This window comes from Physella acuta, unplaced genomic scaffold (genome assembly GCF_028476545.2).
Source record: "Physella acuta isolate Inbredline_101_S28 unplaced genomic scaffold, ASM2847654v3 ptg000019l, whole genome shotgun sequence".
Classification (NCBI taxonomy): domain Eukaryota; kingdom Metazoa; phylum Mollusca; class Gastropoda; family Physidae; genus Physella; species Physella acuta.
Window position 1 is genome coordinate 116,745 of NW_026731539.1, and position 21,280 is coordinate 138,024.

A 21,280-nucleotide genomic window follows, 5' to 3' on the forward strand; every position below is an offset into this window, starting at 1 on the left:
GCTGGGAAAGGGTTAATAGTATAAGGTTAAATCAATGCTTCTCAGCCGGTTCTAACTGGAATAAGCACTATTCGCTCACTATCATCGACCGTTACCAGTTCTGAATTGCTCACGTAAGTAAAAACCTGCCACTTTAAATGTTAGCAATTTAACATTAATTTTCTATCTGATTTAATCTGTTTTTCAAATTGTTTTCTACTTCTGTTGTCATTCCTAATTTGTAAGCAATTTAACACAAAAAAAACACAAAAAAAAAAAAAAAAAGAAAAACTGAATGCTTAAATGAAAATGTAATTTTAGCCTAATCTTAAAATTTATCTCTTCAAATTCAGAGCAATTAATGGGCCAATTCCATGTCATTTGTGCTGCTATATTTTGTGTTTGATGCTAGATTTAAATATCTATATATATATATCAATAAGCCTAATAATCATCACGCAAAATGCAGAACAAATTAAATTAATAATAAACTTATAAACCTATATTGATCTAAAAAAAAAAAGGGCCGTAGTTAGTACAATAAAATCATAAACATGACGGATAGTAGGCCTACATAAAATTATTATTACTTTGAGGGCCAGGGGCGTACTAATGGGGTAGGCTTTCAAAACGGGGGTATATTGGTTAAAATAATAAATAATCCTTAAGTTTATATTAGTTCAATACCCAATTTTAAATATGTAGGATAAAGTTGAGTCATACTTACCTTCGAGACTTTCGTACAACACGTATCAATCGTTCTGTTGAATGAAATCTATGTGCTGACCAAAGAAAATAATGTAATGGACCGTAAAAGAGAAGCGGTAAGTCAGTTTTGATTTTTGTCATTGTTCTATCTAATAATAAGTTGACATTTTAACTTTGCAATGCTTTAGAGGATACGGGTATCATGTTTGAAAAGTCATATAGTGCTGACAAAATCACTTCAATAATAAATAAGTTTTGTTTATAGTAAAGCACTAGCTACCGGTTTACCCCCTTAACCCCCCCACCCCCCACCCCCGGCCTTTTTTTTTAAATTCTTTTGTATTTAAAGTTAACCTAGTAAAGCTTTTATAAATTTTATACACTTACATTTTTCTATATCATTAACAGTTGTTTTATTTTGCATCTCAGCAAGCAATACATTCTTACAGTAATGTTGTTTCAGGTCATAATGAAGAAAGGATCAAATACAGTTAGGAGTAAACTTTTCAGTTTGCCGTGGGAAAAAACAATTATTAGCAACATTAAACTTAAATAATCGTTGACAAAGATTGGTCAACTATGACCAACTAGAGAGACCTTGCATTGAATTAGCGGTAGAATGAACCTATATCCATTAGTAGAGCATAACGCTTCAAGCCAATAGTTCTTCGTGGTTTTTCTGGCATAGACATATTTTTCTGCCTATAACCAGGAAAAGATGCACTTCAGCCAAATTAATGTAAATACATGTAACTAATTTGACAAGATTTGAACAAGTGGAGGTTACAGTTGAACCCTTAGCTCATGACCCCTAAATCTCCATCCCCTGGGGTAAATGTACACACACCAGAGTCTCAATGAAAAATGAAGAGTACAAATATAAAAATAAGCTTAGTTTATTATTTTTATTTTTAATGAAAATGTTTACTTGAATCTTCGCCGATAGTTCTTGGTATGCCAGTCCTTCCAGTGGGTAACAATGGCGGAACTAGAAAAAGAAGATTGCGTGGTCTAGTGATATAGTAGGTAGACCCTACTTTCAGACATCGCTGGTTGTTGGAGTTTTCATATCGTCATTTCATTTTAAGTTACACATGATATACAGAACAGAAAATTGTTTTTGTGAGCGCAGACATAATAGGAACCTATCACAAATCGAATAGGACTACCAGTGACGTACATTTTAATATCGCACTTTCTTGTACGGACTGTCTCAAACCGATATGCCGGGGCACGGGGTTTTAAGACATGGACCGAAAAAAGCGGTATCGAGAGTTGAAAGGGTTTACTCTATATCTGTACAACTATTTTTTTAGACCATTTAGGTAATACAAAGACCCAAGGTTGTATACAAATCAACACATTAATGCTAAATAAATTATCTTTATATCATTTGGTACATTTTTGCTTCGCTAAGGGTGCTATTTGGATTCCTGTGTGGATTATAAGTATTTTATAAGGCTTAATTACTGAGCCATTCTTTTCAATAATTATTAAAACCATGAGTTGTCTCAAATTTAGAATAACAATTGCTCCAAAATAAAATAGTTTTCAACTGGAAGTTGTTTTTTTTAATTATTCTTTTTTTCTTTAGGGAGGGGGGAAGACGAATTACCCACTTCCCCCCATCTGTTTATTTATTTCTTGAGGGGAAGATTTATTTCTTTTCATCCTTCCCTATACACATACAAAAATTATAATGCGTTATATTTTACAGGTTTGCAATTTTTTCATCCATAACTGTTTCATGACGTAGTAGTAGACGAAACAGCAAAATGACATGCACTTTTGAACTGGCCAATCTATACGTGTGCAAAAGCAAAAATGGCGAGTCCTCACCTATAACAGTATCGGATGTTGCCAAAGCTATGGAACTATACGAAAAAGAAGAAAATGGAAAATTGGTATATACCCTTTGTGCGTTGGTGGGATTCGCATTTTTAGCTTATTACTTATTCCTATGGATTTGGAAAGGGTTGAAAAAGTTAGTGTCAGTCATCGCACAAGAACTACGTGTTGTTGTCAAAAACTTTACATTCACAGGTAAATAAGTTAAATAACCTATTTGCATATTCCAGAAAAAACGATAACAACAAGAAATCATTTAATTATGTATTGAATACTCCTAAGAATAAATGAAACGTATAGTTGATTTTAATAATTATGAGATAGATTTTAAGTTAACGTTTTAATATGTGTATTCAACAGCAAAATAATCCCACAACCTTTACATGTAATGCACAAAAACTTAAGTGTTAAATCACACTTCTGTTGTTCAAATATTAGTTTGCATATCAGCTATTATTTTAATCAGATTAATAATTTTCGTTTTATTAGAACTCGAGTTATTTAAATGTAAATTTTGTCCGCAGTATTTTTATTTTTATTTTAGTTAATGGTTTTCGTGTTAACGTGTTGATTACAACATTATTTAACCTTGATTATCATCAGTATTAGAAAGATTGTAATGACCGGAGGGGAGGAACCGATATTGAAAATTTTTTTTTTTTGCCAGAAACCGTTGCAAATGTTATGTAGCGATATGATGAACAGTGTAGAAATGCGTAAAAAAAATACGTTCTCTTTTAGGTGCAACATTGTCAGACACAGGAGGTGCAAAATTGTCAGACACAGGAGGTGCAAAATTGTCAGACACAGGAGGTGCAAAATTGTCAGACACAGGAGGTGCAAAATTGTCAGACACAGGAGGTGCAAAATTGTCAGACACAGGAGGTGCAAAATTGGTAGACACAGGAGGTGCAAAATTGTCAGACACAGGAGGTGCAAAATTGTCAGACACAGGAGGTGCAAAATTTTCAGACACAGGAGGTGCAAAATTGTCAGACACAGGAGGTGCAAAATTGTCAGACACAGGAGGTGCAAAATTGGTAGACACAGGAGGTGCAAAATTGGTAGACACAGGAGGTGCAAAATTGTCAGACACAGGAGGTGCAAAATTGGTAGACACAGGAGGTGCAAAATTGTCAGACACAGGAGGTGCAAAATTGGTAGACACAGGAGGTGCAAAATTGGTAGACACAGGAGGTGCAAAATTGTCAGACACAGGAGGTGCAAAATTGTCAGACACAGGAGGTGCAAAATTGTCAGACACAGGAGGTGCAAAATTGTCAGACACAGGAGGTGCAAAATTGTCAGACACAGGAGGTGCAAAATTGTCAGACACAGGAGGTGCAAAATTGTCAGACACAGGAGGTGCAAAATTGTCAGACACAGGAGGTGCAAAATTGTCAGACACAGGAGGTGCAAAATTGGTAGACACAGGAGGTGCAAAATTGGTAGACACAGGAGGTGCAAAATTGTCAGACACAGGAGGTGCAAAATTGTCAGACACAGGAGGTGCAAAATTGGTAGACACAGGAGGTGCAAAATTGTCAGACACAGGAGGTGCAAAATTGTCAGACACAGGAGGTGCAAAATTGTCAGACACAGGAGGTGCAAAATTGTCAGACACAGGAGGTGCAAAATTGTCAGACACAGGAGGTGCAAAATTGGTAGACACAGGAGGTGAAACATTGGTAGACACAGGAGGTGCAAAATTGTCAGACACAGGAGGTGCAAAATTGTCAGACACAGGAGGTGCAAAATTGTCAGACACAGGAGGTGCAAAATTGTCAGACACAGGAGGTGCAAAATTGGTAGACACAGGAGGTGAAACATTGGTAGACACAGGAGGTGCAAAATTGTCAGACACAGGAGGTGCAAAATTGTCAGACACAGGAGGTGCAAAATTGTCAGACACAGGAGGTGCACCGTTGTCAGACACAGGAGGTGCACCATTGGCAAAACCACTGGGTAATTTGTCTAAAGCTCCCTCCTCAAATGAAGCAACATTCAATGAACTGAAACCGATAAACGAAAGTGGAACCACAGTTGCATGTTCTTTAGGAGTCGCAGACTCGAATAAAGAGGCAATGCCAATTCTAAATAAAGCTAATAGTGTTGAAGATACCAATGAAATCTTAAACAACATCTTACAAAATCTTAAAAACGTAAATTTTTATGAACTCGTTAAAAAAGCAAACTATAATCATTCTGATGATACACATGAATGCGTAGAGAAGAAAAATATCAGTGGCATACATTCTGATAATAAACTGTAAGTGTTTGTTTTTATATTGTTTCATATTGCATATTATTAAAAATAATTGTATTTACTATTATAATGTATGAAAAATATTTATTTATTTTGCCTCTATTACCTGCAGTTTTATGGAAGAGTTTGTTGTTTCAATAATGCTTCTGTTTCAATTACCTTTTTTGATTTTATCGGGTATATTTTTATAGAGAGATAAAAAGTGTTAAAGACATTCATGGATTCATTTCATCCTAAAACAAAATGTTACATTATATAGGTAGATAACTAAGATGAGTTTAAGATAAAAATCAAAAACGACTATTTCATTAAAACAAAAACGTTTTATTTACTTTGGGACCTGTAGCGTTTCTTTCAGACAATCGGTTTTGAAACTTCCAGTCAAGTTGTAAATCATAAGAATGGTTTAAATGTATACATTTTTAAAATTTAGTTCCGAGGGAGGCGATTAATGTGTTTGAAGAGGGCGGGGTGGATTTGCTGTGAGATGCCTGCTAATTTAATAGCAATTAAATTTTTCTGTTGCTTATTTTTCGTCTTTTCAGTAACGTTTTCTTGTTGGGAAACATCACAGTCAACGGCTGTAAAAACGTTCTGGTACATGGCGATCAACATTTTTACAAGAAATCAAAAGAATCAACTCAAGTTCGCAAAGTAGACTAGAAAAACGTTCTGGTACATGGCCATCAACATACTAACAAAATGACAGACTTTTAATAACTAAACAAATAAAGCTTAAATCTCAAAACAAATAGAATTGTAACAGTTGAGTGTTAACCTTGAGTTGTGAAAGTTGATTAATCAAAAGTAGATGGTGTTAACTAACTGAAAAACAATATAGGTGGGTTTACTTATTTAACCAGGGTAGAATTAAGATGTGGCCTCTGGTCGGATTTCTTTTATGCTGTAACATTAGGTGTGGAAAGAGAAACCGGAAAACCCCGGAATGGCAGTGTAAAAGACGTAGATCTATTTAGTGCTTTGACGTATTTTAAATTATTTGCGCAATTAATTTGTTTTTGCAGGTTGTCCGGGCTCAGCCAATCCACCCTCGTGTGATATATAAAAAGTTCATTCAGAACTTAGAAGATAACAATATCTGTTTTTATTTTTCAAAATTACGAACACAAAATAATAACTCCTGAAAGTATGTTATATTTAATGTTGCCGTTCACTCTGACTAGTTGAGGTACTGATCGTGAACCTCAACTATCACGGTAAAATCGTCCATTTTCCATCACACGCATTATTCAGGAAAACAATACAATCCTTCGTAGGCGAAATTAAGGTACAAAGACAAGTAGTTTCGCATTGTCGAAAAAAGTGATGTAACACAGATAAACTTAAGGACTTGGTGTTGATAGATCAAGTCATGTAGTGATAAACTAAACTTAATATACCAGAGATGTTCTCTAATGACTTTACCATCTGCACTAATTCGTTTAAATTCCACAGTCAAAACAAAGTGATGAAAAATAGACGATACAATTGCGACATCGCAACAAACAATTCGATAGATTATGGAAGTATTGCCAGAAAGTTATTCGTCACAATGATTGAACAAAGTGTTAGCAAAACTTCTATGTACTCTGATACATGATGATAGTCTTATGTGTTTATTTTTTCTTTATATTTCTGGCTGCCTATTTCTGCCATTTGATAAATTGTATTTTAGATTAGGATTGTACGCTAATATACATTGAATTATTTGCGGTATACGCCTTTTTGCAAACAAACAAAAATATTCCTTAAAAAAAATTCCATTTAAAAATGAGAATTTTTACTTTACGAGACAAATAGCTCCAGTTCCATCTTCACTTAAACGTTTAGACAAATTAAACAATTGCTAGAGAACAACTAAATTCTCGAGCGACCTAGTTTGACGAGTGGGGTTCGATCATAATATTGACACTGATTTTGTGTCAGCTTTAGCCATAAAAGAAATGTATTACTATTATAATCAATGTTAGAAAAGTTCAAATCGAGAGAACTTGAAAATAATGGTTTTAGGTTAAAGCTACATTTCTATTTGTTTTCATCAAGCCTAAGTTATAACCTGTATTTTCACTTTCGTAAGACCAACTTGATTTGCTGTACAGGAAGTCAGTGGTTGATAACCTGACAGCCCCACAACTAACTCTTCTAAATAACATTGTTATCGCTTGCGATAGTGTGGGTGCCTTGCTAGTCCAAAATATTGTGTCTCTATCCAGTACACTGTTGCAGTTACACTCTTGATAAAAACCTAAAGCGTGAGTTACACAGCTTTTCATTTAACTTTAAAGGTAACAGTGTCAAGTCATTTTAAGATAAGCCAGATAAGAAAATAAAAACTTTTTAAATTATTTATCGACGTAATTAAGTGTACCTAGCCCTAAATCTTCTATTTGTAAATTCAAACAAAAAAACAACAAGAAATGGATTTTAACTGCAGATCATTTATTTACATTTCATGTTGGTCTAGAGCAAAGGTTCCCAAAGTAGATACTGGAATAAACCAAGGAGGGTGGACTATAAGAGCATCGAGAGAATTTAGGGGTTGTGGGATAAAAAAGGCATACAGATAAATACTCAATGGTCGACCTCCCAAGCCAAAGTAAGAGTAGGCCATACAAGGTTCTGTCAACACTACATTTTTTGTTTATATATTATTATATTTAAGAAAAGTATCGATTACAATATATTGTCGATTACAAAAAAACAAAACAAAAAAATCCGTCTTGCTATTTTATGAACATCTATACTTCGTGGATATAAAATTCACCGAACTATTTACAGTACGGTAGACGAAAGAAGAGCGAAACACGAGTATCGAATGCATAATTGTATACAGTATACTGATTGCTAATCAAATATGAAACAAATGTATGAATAATATTGTTTGATAACAAATTTAACATGCATACAAATATAAGCCTACTAATTCCTGTAGATCTTTTAAAGACCCATATTTTTTTATGATCTCAGTAGTCCGAAAACTTTGGGAACCTCTAGACCTCAAGTAAGGCAACATAAAAATGTATAGGTAAGAATATTAAATGATAACTTAATCTAACAGGGAAAAATCATCACCAATGTGTAAGTACAGACAATAAACATTTAAATACACACAAACTGTTTCAAGAAAATAGAAAAAAATAGTATGTTTTTGAGTTTGTTTTTTTTACACGCTTAACCGTAAACAATAAAAAAAACTTTATATTCTGACGAAACTAGAAGATAGTTGATTCCCTAACCAACGACAACAGTAGCCGTGTATTTCTGACAGGCGTTGAAGGTGGTGAAGTACGCATCCTGACACAGCTGGTGCTGTAGCTGGAAGCAGTCGCAGATGGAGTGGTACCTGGTGCGGTCAGCCTCGCACATGTCAATCAACGACTGGATATTCCCGTTGACAAACACGTCCAGGGGGATAACTGCGCCATCGAAACCGTCGACGTCGATGGGACAGCTGCTGCTGGAGTTACCGCCGATGTCTTGGAATCTCTGGGTGGCGAACTCCGCGGAGAACTTGAGGAACTCCCAGGCGTCCGTCCACTCGTCCAGCGTGACGCAGCTGTCGTTGTTGAAGTCGTAGCGTTTCGTCAGGTCGGCTTTGATCTCCGCGCCGGTGACGTTGCCATCCTTGTCTGCGTCGTTTTCGTCGATGAGTGTCTGGAGACGGTTGGCTATTGGTCCGCTGTGGGTGAACGGGCACGGGTTCTGGCTAAGTGTCACCGCGATGATGACACAGTGAACCATCAAACAGAGAAACATTTTGATAGACATCTGCAAAATATATTTTTTAAAATTAAGAAATAACATTTTAAACTTAATGCTGTCTAGTATAGCAAAAATTGCATTCAAGCAAAATAACTTATTGAATATGAGCCCATCTTCTTATTCGTTCTTAATTTTAGTGATAGAAGGAATCACTCCAAGTATACGTGTCAACTGATTATTCGCCATTGAGGCCATTGACACCGATTTCAGCCTGCTTTTCTTTTTGGATTTGCTTCTATAGCAACAAACTACAAGGCAGCAGTTGTTTGATTTTGGAGTTGTCTCTCCTAGAAGAGTGGCTGTCCCTAGCTAACGAGCCTCATCTGCCCGAAGGTTCGAACTCGAGACTTCTCGGTCTTGCAACCATTAGCTTTACCGACTCGACCACGCTGAATTGCCCTTCGATCCGGGTCTCAGTATGCATGGATTGTGTGTCAGTTGAAATTCCTGTGATACTATTGAAGTTACGATATATCAAACAAACAAAAAATGATTCATAATATTTCTAAGAAATATTCAATGTTTTTCTTCGGCAGGTCGAAAGCTCAGAAAAGCATCGCATCAACTCGAGTTAAAGACGGTTTATATATATATATATATATATATATATATATATATATATATATATATATATATATATATATATATATATATATATATATACAACATGTATAAATGTCTATCTTTCTCTCTCTCTCTATATATATATATATATATAAATATATATATATATATATATATATATATATATATATATATATATATATATATATATATATATATATATATATATATATATATATATATATATAATTACTTATTATTATTATTTATACGGTATAAACAAAAGCGCAACTTACCTTAGTAACTTTGTAAAGAATTGATTAGATCTTTCAATAGAAAGGTTAGTCTCGTCACTTTATATCTTAAAATGTCGATACAAGGCCTTACTTTGCCAAATGTAAAGGTATGCACTGAAGGTAAAGGTCACGAACTAAATCTAAATGATATTTTTGTACTGACTAATTATAAATTTTATGCGTGTTCCTATTTAGCTACGCCAAACATTTAAACCAAATAAATAGGTTTTGACCTACGTGTCAAAATAGAAAGAAATTGGTCCGGTTAGTGTGGTCGAAGTTTACAATTTAAATTAACATTTTTTATTGTGCTTTGTATGGGGGATGTCACGTAGACATTGTTTTGAGGACTATGTAAATTTATTTTTAAATTAACAACGTTTGTAAGCAACCATAGTTAGTTTGTATATATGCTATAAATGTGCTGTACACCATAAAGGTTATAAAGGCATTTTGTTACAGGTTTATCGCACACCATGAGGCATATTTAATTATCTGCGCAGTCGATTATTAGAACCCTATAATTAAACACATTATAATGGATTCTTAGGTCTCAAAGGGAAGCCTTACTTATTTTATTTTAAATTAAAATTAAAGATTATTTAATTAATATTCACAGATTAGTTGATTTATCAGTTTTAAAAAAAGCAATCAGCGTGAAGGGGGTGGTTGGTGTATAGGGGATGGGATGGGGCGGGCCAGGCTACCAAAGCAGTGTCACGTGTTATTTACATTGTGGTGTTGCTATTTATGGTGTATGGGGTTGAATGCTGTCGTTTTCCAGACGTCAACTATAAATTAAGTCTAGTATCTGTCCACCCGAATGTACCTTGTCGTGTTTTGCTCTACTGTTCCAAATAGTCTGTCTATAGATAGCTACTGTCCTTGTTTTTTGCTCTTGGTCCATCCTGTCTCTTTGTTTAGTGCTAGCAGGGGTCTCCAAACTACGGCCTGCGGGCCGTATGCGGCCCGCGATGTCCTCTCATCCGGCCCGCGGAGATCTTTTTGTCCACTGAAAACAATGTTTGTTGGAGGTGGCTGAAGAACTTTGCCCATAACATTCAAAATTCAATTTGAAAATGTAGCTTAGGGTGCAAATACCATTGCAGACATTGGTGAAAACACTGTGACTCAAATAGCGAAAAATGCAAGCAAGTTTGGCCATTTTTCAATTGCAATGGATGAGTCGCTGGACAGCTGTTCCACCTCTCAACTGCTTGTGTTCATTAGAATTGTGGATGAAGACATAAACATAACACAAGAACTGACTTCCCTACATAACATGTATGGCACTGTTACCGGGGAGGATATTATATCCAATGAGGTAAAAATAAACATTTGCTGATTAAAACTTGGATTGGACTAACCTCAGTTACCTGACTGTTGATGGAGGAAAGTACATGAGTGGCGTAAAGAAAGGCTTGGTTGGACAAGCAAATGAGATAAACATTATACAACCAATATCCCTGCACTGCATTATTCACCAGCAAGCTTTGTGTGCTAAATGTATGGACATCACCAATGTACTGAATCCTAGGGTGAAGATGGTGAATTTAATAAGGCCACATGGGCTCAAACATAGATAGTCCAGAGACATGTTGAAAGATGCAAATACAGAATCGCAAGATTTACCATATTACACAGCAGTAAGATGGCTAAGTTTTGAGAAAATTTTGAGCAGAGTATTTACGTTAAGAAAGGAAATAAGTGACTTACTGGATAGTAAAGGCAAGCTATAGTCATTAAAGACTGATAAAGAGTGGGTATGGATATATACCTTTGATGCAGACAAAACTACTCACTTAAAATTTCTGGACCTAAAACTACAAAGGGAGTAAAATCTATTTTCTGATCTATACACTCATTTAAAGGCCTTCATATCCAAACTTGTCTTGATTTTGGAACGGGTACTGGCCAACAACTTGACGCACTTTCCGCAGTAAAAGGTCTTCATGGCTGAAGAAACAGCTGAGTTCCTGAGGCCATTTATATGCTCGATCAACAAGACCTCCAGCTGCAGTTTCAGCAGCAATTTTCTTACTTAGATTCAGATGCAGAAGAAGTGAGACTGTTTCAAAACCCATTTGAAGCAAATATGGCTAGTTGCCCAGATAAACTCCAGCTGGAGGTCATTGAATTGCAAGAAAATGACCTCCTTAGAGACACGTTCAAAGAATGTCGGGTGGGTTTTTATAAGTTTTTGCACAAGGAAGACTTTCCTAATATTAAAACTTTTGCATCAAAGAACCTTTCAAATTAAGGAACAACAAATCAGTGGTTACAAAATCATTTTCAAGAATGAATGATATGAAGAACAATTTAAGAACAAACTTGGACCTCAAGTCGGTCCCCGACAGTGTTTCTTTCAGCCTTTTTTCGGGAGGGGGGGGGGCTTATTTTTTCATAAATTATATTTCGTTGGGGGTTGGGGGGGGGGTCGTTCTTGAAGGGGGGGGGGGTGGAGGGAGGGGGGAGCTTCTCCACCCAAAAGAAATGCCTGTAAGAAACTCTGGCCCCCGAACTGATATTTGATAGTTAATGCGGCCCTCGGGCTGAAAAGTTTGGAGACCCCTGTGCTATAGCAATGTCCATATTAACAGTGTTTTGCTTTGTTTTCTCTTTTTACTTTCTTTTTTGCCTCAGACATGTAATTCAAAGCGTCAGTTTGCCTTGCATATTATTTGTTCGCTTCAGCAAAACAGTTTTCATAATTAAAGAAAAGAATACCATTTTTTTTTTTTTTAGAAATACAATAAGCTCTAATAGAATCTGTTATTTGGCCAATGTATGCTTTTCAAAAATTTACCTATTTATAAGATTGAGTAATTAAAAAATCTAAAGTTTCTTTTTTTGGTTATGTTAAAGAAATAATTTAATACTAATTCTATTACAAAAACGTATATAAAAATATTTATCATTTAATATTTTATGAAACAGTTAGCAATATTGGTATATCTTCATTTCATAATTACAAACTTTCATGTTACGCGAACCAGATTTTTAGGTACGGGTTATATCCCCTTGTTGTTTTACTTTACTTAAACATGATTTAAATTAGCTAACATAATTGATTTTTAATATTTAATCTAAAGCTATTGTTAAAGCTACTTAGTCAATTATATATATATATATATATATATATATATATATATATATATATATATATATATATATATATATATATATATATATATATAAAGCAAAGTGGTCGGGTGCCCGATAGGGCACTTCCCGGCGCCGCAGGCGCGTCAAATTTGGCACGAAGGTGCCTTATGGCAATAGAACACGAGGGCCGGTGACGGTTCGGCAAAAAGTCTACGGAGAGTGGGTCAAAACTGACCTCGACTGACCGGCGCCTTATATGGGCTATATTACGAAAACAAAATTCTTCCGACGACCCCCCTTGAAATTTTGTGAGGTGGTAGGAGAACACCTTGGGGTGTCACAAAAAACTCGCCATGTCCGGGAAAAATCGGGAAATGGGTCAAAACTGACCAGTTGTATTTCCCAATATAATCTTTGTATTTTATGGGAAAAACAGAGGGTCATTTCAAAGCAGACTTTAGGGTACTTAAACTCAGTATATCTGGCTAATTTTTTGCATGCTCCTAGGTCAATGGCTTGACCTTTAGGGAAAACTGTCGGTCACACTCAAAGCCCTCGACGAGGGCTAAAAAGTGACCGCGAGTGAAATTCTCTTTATATGAGCTCTATTACGAAAAAAAATTTCCTCCGACGACCCCCCTTGATATTTTGTGAGGTGGTAGAAGAACACCTAGGGGTGTCACAAAAAACTCGGCATATCTGGGAAAACTTTGTAAAGCGGTCAAAACTGACCAGTTGTATTTCCCTATATAATCTTTGTATTTTATGGGAAAAACAGAGGGTCATTTCAACGCAGACTTTAGGGTACTTAAGCTCAGTATATCTGGCTAATTTTTTGCATACACTACTATAGATGACTAGGCCGTATGGAAAAACTGTTGGTCAGACTCAAAGCCCTCGACGAGGGCTAAAAGATGATCTTGAGTGAAATTCTCCTTATATGATATATATATACATATATATATATATATATATATATATAATACTGATATTCCCTAGCACTAGTCCACACCTCCCTAAGCACTAGTACATAATTTACCTAGCACTAGTCCATACCTCCCCTAGCTCTAGCCCACACTTCCCCTAGCACTAGTCCACACCTCCCCTAGCACTAGTCCACACCTCCCCTAGCACTAGTCTACACCTCCCCTAGCACTAGCCCACACTTCCCCTAGCACTAGTCCACACCTCCCCTAGCACTAGTCCACACCTCCCCTAGCACTAGTCCACACCTCCCATAGCACTAGTCCACACCTCCCCTAGCACTAGCCCACACCTCCCCTAGCACTAGTCCACACCTCCCCTAGCACTAATCCACACCTCTCTAGCACTAGTTTCGAAAGCACTGTTTGCTATTGAGCTTGATAACAACTATTTAGAACTACTGCTTATGGCATGGGTGATATTGTTATGTAACGTTCAGCATTTCTCATCAGGCTCATAAGACAAATATTGATTTTTAAAAGCTGTAATTAATAACTTAAATAACTAACAGTTTTGCTGTTTAGCTTTTATACTGAAAATGCCTCATCTAAATTTATGCCCAATTGACAATATTAGATAAGATAGAATAACGTGTTTAAACTTAAAAGCTGCTACGATTTTCCTGATTAGTTCCATAAACATCTGTCTATAATTCCACCAATCCCTCTATTGACGTCTTTAAAAAATCCTAGGTCGAGGATGTTTTTCTGTAAACCGAAATCAGGAAAAGTGCGTTTAGATTTTTAAATTATTTTTTTTTTTAAAGTTGGAGTAGATAAATCTATTTTTAAACTGGCAGCTGATTGGTCGACGCATGTACCACTTCGTGATCAGAGGTCAACCAGTAGGTCAATAGTAAAAAATAGAGAGTAAAAAATAAAGTTCTTTGATAACAATTTTCCAATACAATCTCGGACTGTACAGTAAAGCAATACAGAAAAATGCCAGATATTTTTAATTAATGCCGTCCAGTTCCTCATCACGTGGTATGCCGACTGCTTGTTCCGAGGTCACTAAAACATGAATTCTACTTCACCTTCATGTGAACAGTCAGGTGAACTCTGCTTCAACTGTCATCTTGGCATTCAGGTTAACTTTGATTCACCTGCTACGTGAGATAGTCACGTCGGAGGAGCTAACCGTTAAATTTAATCCATGTCAGTCCAACTCGTGTCAGACATAGTGGCATAGTATTTGACTTGTCAAACTCATGTGTCAGACATAGTGACATAATATTTGACTTGTCAAACTCATGTGTCAGACATAGTGACATAGTATTTGACTTGTCAAACTCATATGTCAGACAAAGTGACATAGTATTTAACTTGTCAAACTCATATGTCAGACATCACATAGTGGTACATTATTTAATTTAACCATATCTACAATGTAGGTCGAAGATTGGAACAAAAACTAAAGTTTACCAATCGTCATCATTTTTTCTTATCACCATGTCTTCCTGGGTCGACCCCTAAGATCCTTACCCCGGGGGTTCCACTCCAGGGCTTGCCCGATCCTGGAGCGCGTGGGAGGGGGCGGAAGGAGGGCTAGAGAGTCGGCGTGGTGTACCGCATGGCTGGGTGACGTAGAGAATTATATATACGAGCTGACCCGCGCCGTAAGCATACGCCGCTATTTAGTTGTTTTATTTTCTACTTTTCATTAATTCATAATTTGTGAATTCTACACTACTCTCCCTCCCCCCTCCCCCGCCCACGTGAAAGCAGCCGTCCGTGACGACTGTGTACTTACGATAATGAAAAGATCAAGTAGAACTTGTTACCTCCCCTTAGTTTCAAATTGTTTAAAAGCTAATTATATATATATATATATATATATATATATATATATATATATATATATATATATATATATATATATAATTATGTTTAACCTAATTAGTTTGTTTTCTGAGATACATTGATACCTGCTAAAGAAATGGAGGATCAACTTCGCAATGGACTTGCAGTACCATCATTAGACGAGCACTCAAAACAGATCAACTACATCAGCTGCCTTATTCAAGTCTTGAAATTTTATTTTACCTTTGCATGTTTCTTAAAGCAGGTTAGTCAATGTTAACCATAAGCAGATCAGTCAAAACAAAGTCTAGCGGAATTGATCACTGGCCATAATAGGGACCAACATCATTTATCCATACCTACAGCTCTACAACTATTGGCAGACTTTCGAAAAGTATGTCTTCTTCTTTCGTGTATGGGCCCCCGTTTGTCTGAGGCATGTCTTAGCAATGGCGTAGGCAGGGGGGGGGGGGGGGTTAGGGGGGTCATACCCCCCCATAGACCCTCGGTATATATATATAAAGTGTGAAGGGGGGTGCAAATCGAAATTTCGAGGGGGGGGGGTGCAAATCGAAAGTTTTAGGGGGGCGGGGGGTGCCAATTGAAAGTTTGTCCCCGGGTAAAAATTGGAAACCCCCCCTCCCCATCTTGAGACGATCCTGGCTACGCCACTGTGTCTTAGCGTCATCTAATTAATCCATCGGTAAGTGTCAATAAAGGGAAATAAACATATAAAAAGACGCGGACCATTATTTATTTAAAGGTTACGTCCCCTGAAAATGCAACAAGTCTACAGTTCGTTTTCTTGATTTAGGATACTTTAATTAAAAGTTGTTAACTTGTGTGTCATTCGGTTCTCGACGAAAGTAAAAAAAAACGGATACGTTATTTAAAATCTATAGTTTGTTTAAAATTGTATAAAAAAATATAGCTTACATTTTTAATAGAAAAATTCGATTTAAAAATTTTAAAAATATTTCTCACATCTAGGCTTACTTTTAGTCATAAAACAGTGTCCGTGGTTGCTTCCTAGTGGCATCACATGGCGACTGTGGAAGGAGGGGGGGGGGGGTTGTGGTGCGCATTGGGGTAACCTCATTTAGGAGTGACACCACGAGGGGAAGTCAATACCAATGTTTCAACCGGTTAAATTAATAAAATAGTAGGGGACAGGGTTGACACCAAACCGTGAACTGTCGCGGGGGGGGGGGGGGGGGGTGACACCCGGCCTAGTGACGCCACTATTTGTACCCAACGACTTCATGTTGCTGGTACTGTGGACAAGGGTTGAAGCAGACCTACACAAAGTATATGGGTCTCTGCTACATCGTCAGCTGTGTGCTGTTGGCCGTCACACATCGTACCTGATGGTAGATTCAACAAACATGCACATATATATATATATATATATATATATATATATATATATATATATATATATATATATATATATATATATATATATATATATATATATATATATATATATGTGTGTGTGTGTGTGTGTGTGTGTGAATATATACCTTATTGTATATATAGAGAGTGGGACTGTCTTTGTGTATTAGGTATTTACACATAAAAATATGTATAAACGTTAACGTGTAAAAATAAAAAAATAGATACAAATTAAAACCTATAAAATGTAGGCCTATATTTAATTTCATCAAATAAAATTTTCACAAATGACTTTTATTGGTTACTGATGTAATTCTCATAACTATAATGTGCCGTGACATTATTTTCATAATTATATCTTTGTGCTAGACACCTTTCTGTAAAACAACTATTTAATATCAAATAAGATGATTCATTGTCACAATCGCTAGGGACTATCTAGTTAGCAAGTCAAAACATTATCCTTCATGTACTGTCTCCTAGAGCACTAGGGAACTATAAACTCTACAAAACTTTTATCTCTCAGTTTTAAGCACTTATTTAGTGTACTTTTCGATAAAGTACTTTTAACTTGTCTTCATCTACTTTTAATGTTAACCCAACTATCAAAATACAAAGTGACTTACAATTTCTTTTATAATGTAGCTACTGCAATAAAAAGTAAATTTTCGGTTTTTCTGTCGCTTTGAATGACAAAGTAACCGAGGCATCAATGTAGTGAGGTTATGCCACTTTGTGTGAACACAACAGTGATGTGATACAACACATTCAATATACAACACCAAAAACGGAGCAGTTTTGTTTATTTTATTTTTATAAGTATGAATTGTGGAGACGTAAATAACAATCAACTTTTAAATGTTATAATTAGTAAAAGTGCATCGCATGTGTAAAATTATAACTGTTGTTTTTCTATACAGTTCCACATTTTATTACAATACAAAAATCACATTACTATGCTGGCCAAGAATTTGGTGTAATATGCGATTTCAGGTCGTAATTGTTTTTCTACTACAATTTGCGAGTGAAAGATTCACCCAACGACGATGTCATTCATGGTAGAGGTGGAATCGGTCGTCATGCTTTCATTCATGCTTGTGCTCATGCTTGTTTCCGTGGTCATGCTGCCACCCATGCTGCCTCCACTCATATGCCCCATCATGCCCATCATGCCCATCATGGTATCCATTGAGCCTCCACTCATGGTGCCACTTGATGTATCATTGGTCGTACTTCCGCTCATGCCTCCCATATGCCCCATCATGCCCATCATGGTGCCACTTGATGTATTGTTGGTCGTACTTCCACCCATGCCTCCCATATGCCCCATCATGCCCATCATGCCCATCATGCCTCCAGACGTGCTTCCATTAGTGCTGCCCATGTGCATCATCATACCGTTTACAGCAACAAAGGCTACTTGCACGATAAGCATGATCATCATCTTCAGCAACATCTGTAAACAGAGATACCAAATTGCATTTGATGATATTTTATAACGAACTTAATATATGATACACGTAACATAAAATAAAATGTAAAATATCTCATATTTTACTACAACATTATTAAAATGTATTGTAGGCATATACACTAGATCTGATTTGCCAATTTCACTCGAAATGTTAATTAAAGACATGAAAAAAGTAAATCACCACTTCAGTGCTAAAAATGTATTATTTATTACTCTCTGAAAATAACATCCTATTTTACAGGAACTACCCATAGTTCAAATACATTTTAAAATCTTTTAAAGAACACACTTTAATACTGTCAGATGCTGATTACACAATCAGTGAGGAGCTTAAAACTTTTTGTAATTCTGCTCACCGTGGTAGGACAGAGCTGATAATTCCGCTTCTTACTGTTCATGAAGTATATGTTAGCCTAAGATCTCTTAAACCGTCTTCAACAACTTCGTTTGATGATATCTCTAATAATATATTGAAGATTTCAGCTCCAATAATTTCCGAAGTTTTAACCTATGTCTATAACCTCTGTATTGCCAAGCATTATTACCCGACACATTTTAAGCATGCTAAGGTTATACCACTACACAAAAAAAGGTAACATCCAAGATGCTAATAACTACAGGCCAATTTCTATACTTTCTTCCCTCTCCAAGCCACTAGAAATACATATAAACAAATGCATGTCAAACTACCTAGAAAAGCTCAAGCTTTTCCATAGTAATCAGTCTGGGTTTAGAAAGTTTCATTCGTGTCACACTGCTCTGATTAAGATGAATGAAAACTGGCTTAAAAATATTAACAATAACCTACTCTGTGACTCGCTGTTCGTCGATTTCAGAAAAGCCTTTGATTCTATTGATCACACCATACTTCTTAAAAAACTAATTCCATACAAATTCCACGACTTTACAGTTAGGTTACTTCACTCCTTTTTATCTAACCGATCTCAACGCGTGTTTCACCTCAATACCATCTCTTCACAGAAATATGTTAATATAGGGGTTCCACAGGGCTCAATCTTAGGTCCTTTACTTTTTTCTTTATACATTAATGATCTTCCATTACACATTGACGCTGATCATTGCGAGATGTTCGCTGATGATACTTCGTTACATGACTTTGCAGACAGTGCTGAGTCACTCAGTTACAAACTTCAAACGTGTGCCAATCAGCTTGCTACTTGGACAAAATTTAACAAAAGGATACTTCATCCCGATAAAACCAAGTCAATGTTTATTACAACTCATCAGAAACGCCTTCGTCTTCCATCCACCGCATTAAACATTACTATAGACAATTCAAACATTGAACAGGTAGATAGTTACAAATGCCTAGGATTGGTTATAGATCACAACCTCACTTGGTCCGATCATATTCATTTTCTAAGAATGTCCTTATTAAAGACAACCTTTCAATTAGCAAGGATAAAGAACTTTCTCGACTATAGGAGCAGGCTAGTTTTTTATGAAGCTTTTATTCAGTCTAGGTTGGATTATGCTTCTGTAGTGTGGAGCGGCAGCTTTATTACTAAGCAGCGTCCTCTCCTATCTTTACAAAAAAGGGCTATAAAACTGGTTACTGGCTTGTCTAGTAGTCTGGATTCTTTTCTTACAACTAAAATACTTCCATTAAATAAAAAGATAATATATACTAAATCAATTTTCTTATATAAAATATTCCACGAAACAGCCCCCTCTTACTTATCAGATCTATTTTCTTTTAACATAAAATTAAATCGTCGTCTTAATTTACCATTCCCATATTCAACTTTTTTCCAAAAACATAGCTTCGCCTGCTCTGGTTCTAATTTGTGGAACAATCTTCCTAATAAAATAAAGCTATCTAGATGTGAAAATATTTTCAAATCTAAACTAAAACTAAAATTATTTAATGACCTAACTGACTCATTGTAACATTTCTCATTCATCTATTATATTCTCTTTTTTTTTCTCATTATGTATGATAACTATGTAACATTGTTTCTTTATTCCACATTTTTAGTGCTATGTTACTGCTATGTGTTATTGAATTGTTTTATTTGTTTAAACGGCCAATGTGAAAAAAGGCCTTTGTGCCTACAATTGTAACCGTTTTTTTTAAATAAATTTGAATTTGAATGATAAAAAGACTGTTATTTATAGCCTTTAATCAACGTTAGTTAATTATGCTGTATATTGTGTCATATCAGCATTTCCATGAACATGTTTGTAAGATAAGTTTGCGTGGCAAAAAAAAATGACAATATTTAGCTTCTATTTATAACCATTATTAACTTAACATTATCCCTAGTGAAGTCTGATCAAACTAGAAAAAAAAAACACCAACCTTTGATCGCTTGATGATTGTCGACCGCTACCACTTGCCCACCAAACGTTCGAATTCTCCTAACGTAGATCTTTCTTAAATTTATAGCTTCACCTTGGGACAAATATTTTGAAGTTCCTTTCAGCTGCACTGTCCAAATTATAAGACAATTTTCACTTTTTTAAAATTCAAAATTGAAATTATTTTCCAAGGACATACAGTCATTATTGTTGTAGGTGTTAAAATCTAGAACAAAGTATTTAAAAACGATGTATGGTCGTGTTATCTGTTTGATAGGACTTTAAAATTTGGAACAGCTGATTTAAAACGTTAAAACATGCAGGTGTAAGCACATTAAAACTTAGTGGGGATGAGATTTAAACAGATGGGACGACATTAGACGTAGCTTATAGTGTAGTGTAGGTTTTCAAGGTTTTGGCCAATTATTTCTGTAGATATTGGATCCTGGATTCTAGGACTTCTGTCTACGTCGTGGGGAGTAATATCATCATCATGTTAGGGGGGGGGGGGAGATTATCACTGCATACAATGCATTTCTAGACACCATTTTGTTTTATAACAGTACATAAATCTACGTATCTGACTATTAGATGTTGCTGCTACGTTTACTTGTTCTTGGTATTGATTGCATCGATTCTATTAAATTAGATATTCCTTTTAGATGGGAATATTGGAATATAAAAAAAAATTGACAAAGTAAATTTTAAAAGAATAAGAATAAAACTGTGTATTCTGCATGTACCAAGCGTATAAATATTTTATAGCTGCCATCTT

General features: G+C 35.7%; 2 protein-coding genes across 2 annotated transcripts; both read right to left on the minus strand.

The window, feature by feature from the left end:
* Positions 1–7,221: 7,221 nt before the first annotated feature.
* LOC131939626 (uncharacterized) lies at positions 7,222–9,537 on the minus strand. Its single transcript, XM_059298052.1, has 2 exons — positions 9,424–9,537; positions 7,222–8,569 (listed from the first exon to the last, which is right to left on the minus strand). Exon 2 carries the CDS (start codon positions 8,567–8,569, stop codon positions 8,033–8,035), a length of 537 nt encoding a protein of 178 aa, XP_059154035.1. The 5' UTR covers positions 9,424–9,537; the 3' UTR covers positions 7,222–8,032.
* Positions 9,538–17,567: 8,030 nt separating this feature from the next.
* Positions 17,568–20,630, minus strand: LOC131939875 (uncharacterized). Its single transcript, XM_059298402.1, has 2 exons — positions 20,507–20,630; positions 17,568–18,165 (listed from the first exon to the last, which is right to left on the minus strand). The coding sequence occupies exon 2, from the start codon at positions 18,163–18,165 to the stop codon at positions 17,743–17,745; it is 423 nt and encodes a 140-aa protein (XP_059154385.1). The 5' UTR covers positions 20,507–20,630; the 3' UTR covers positions 17,568–17,742.
* Positions 20,631–21,280: the final 650 nt, after the last annotated feature.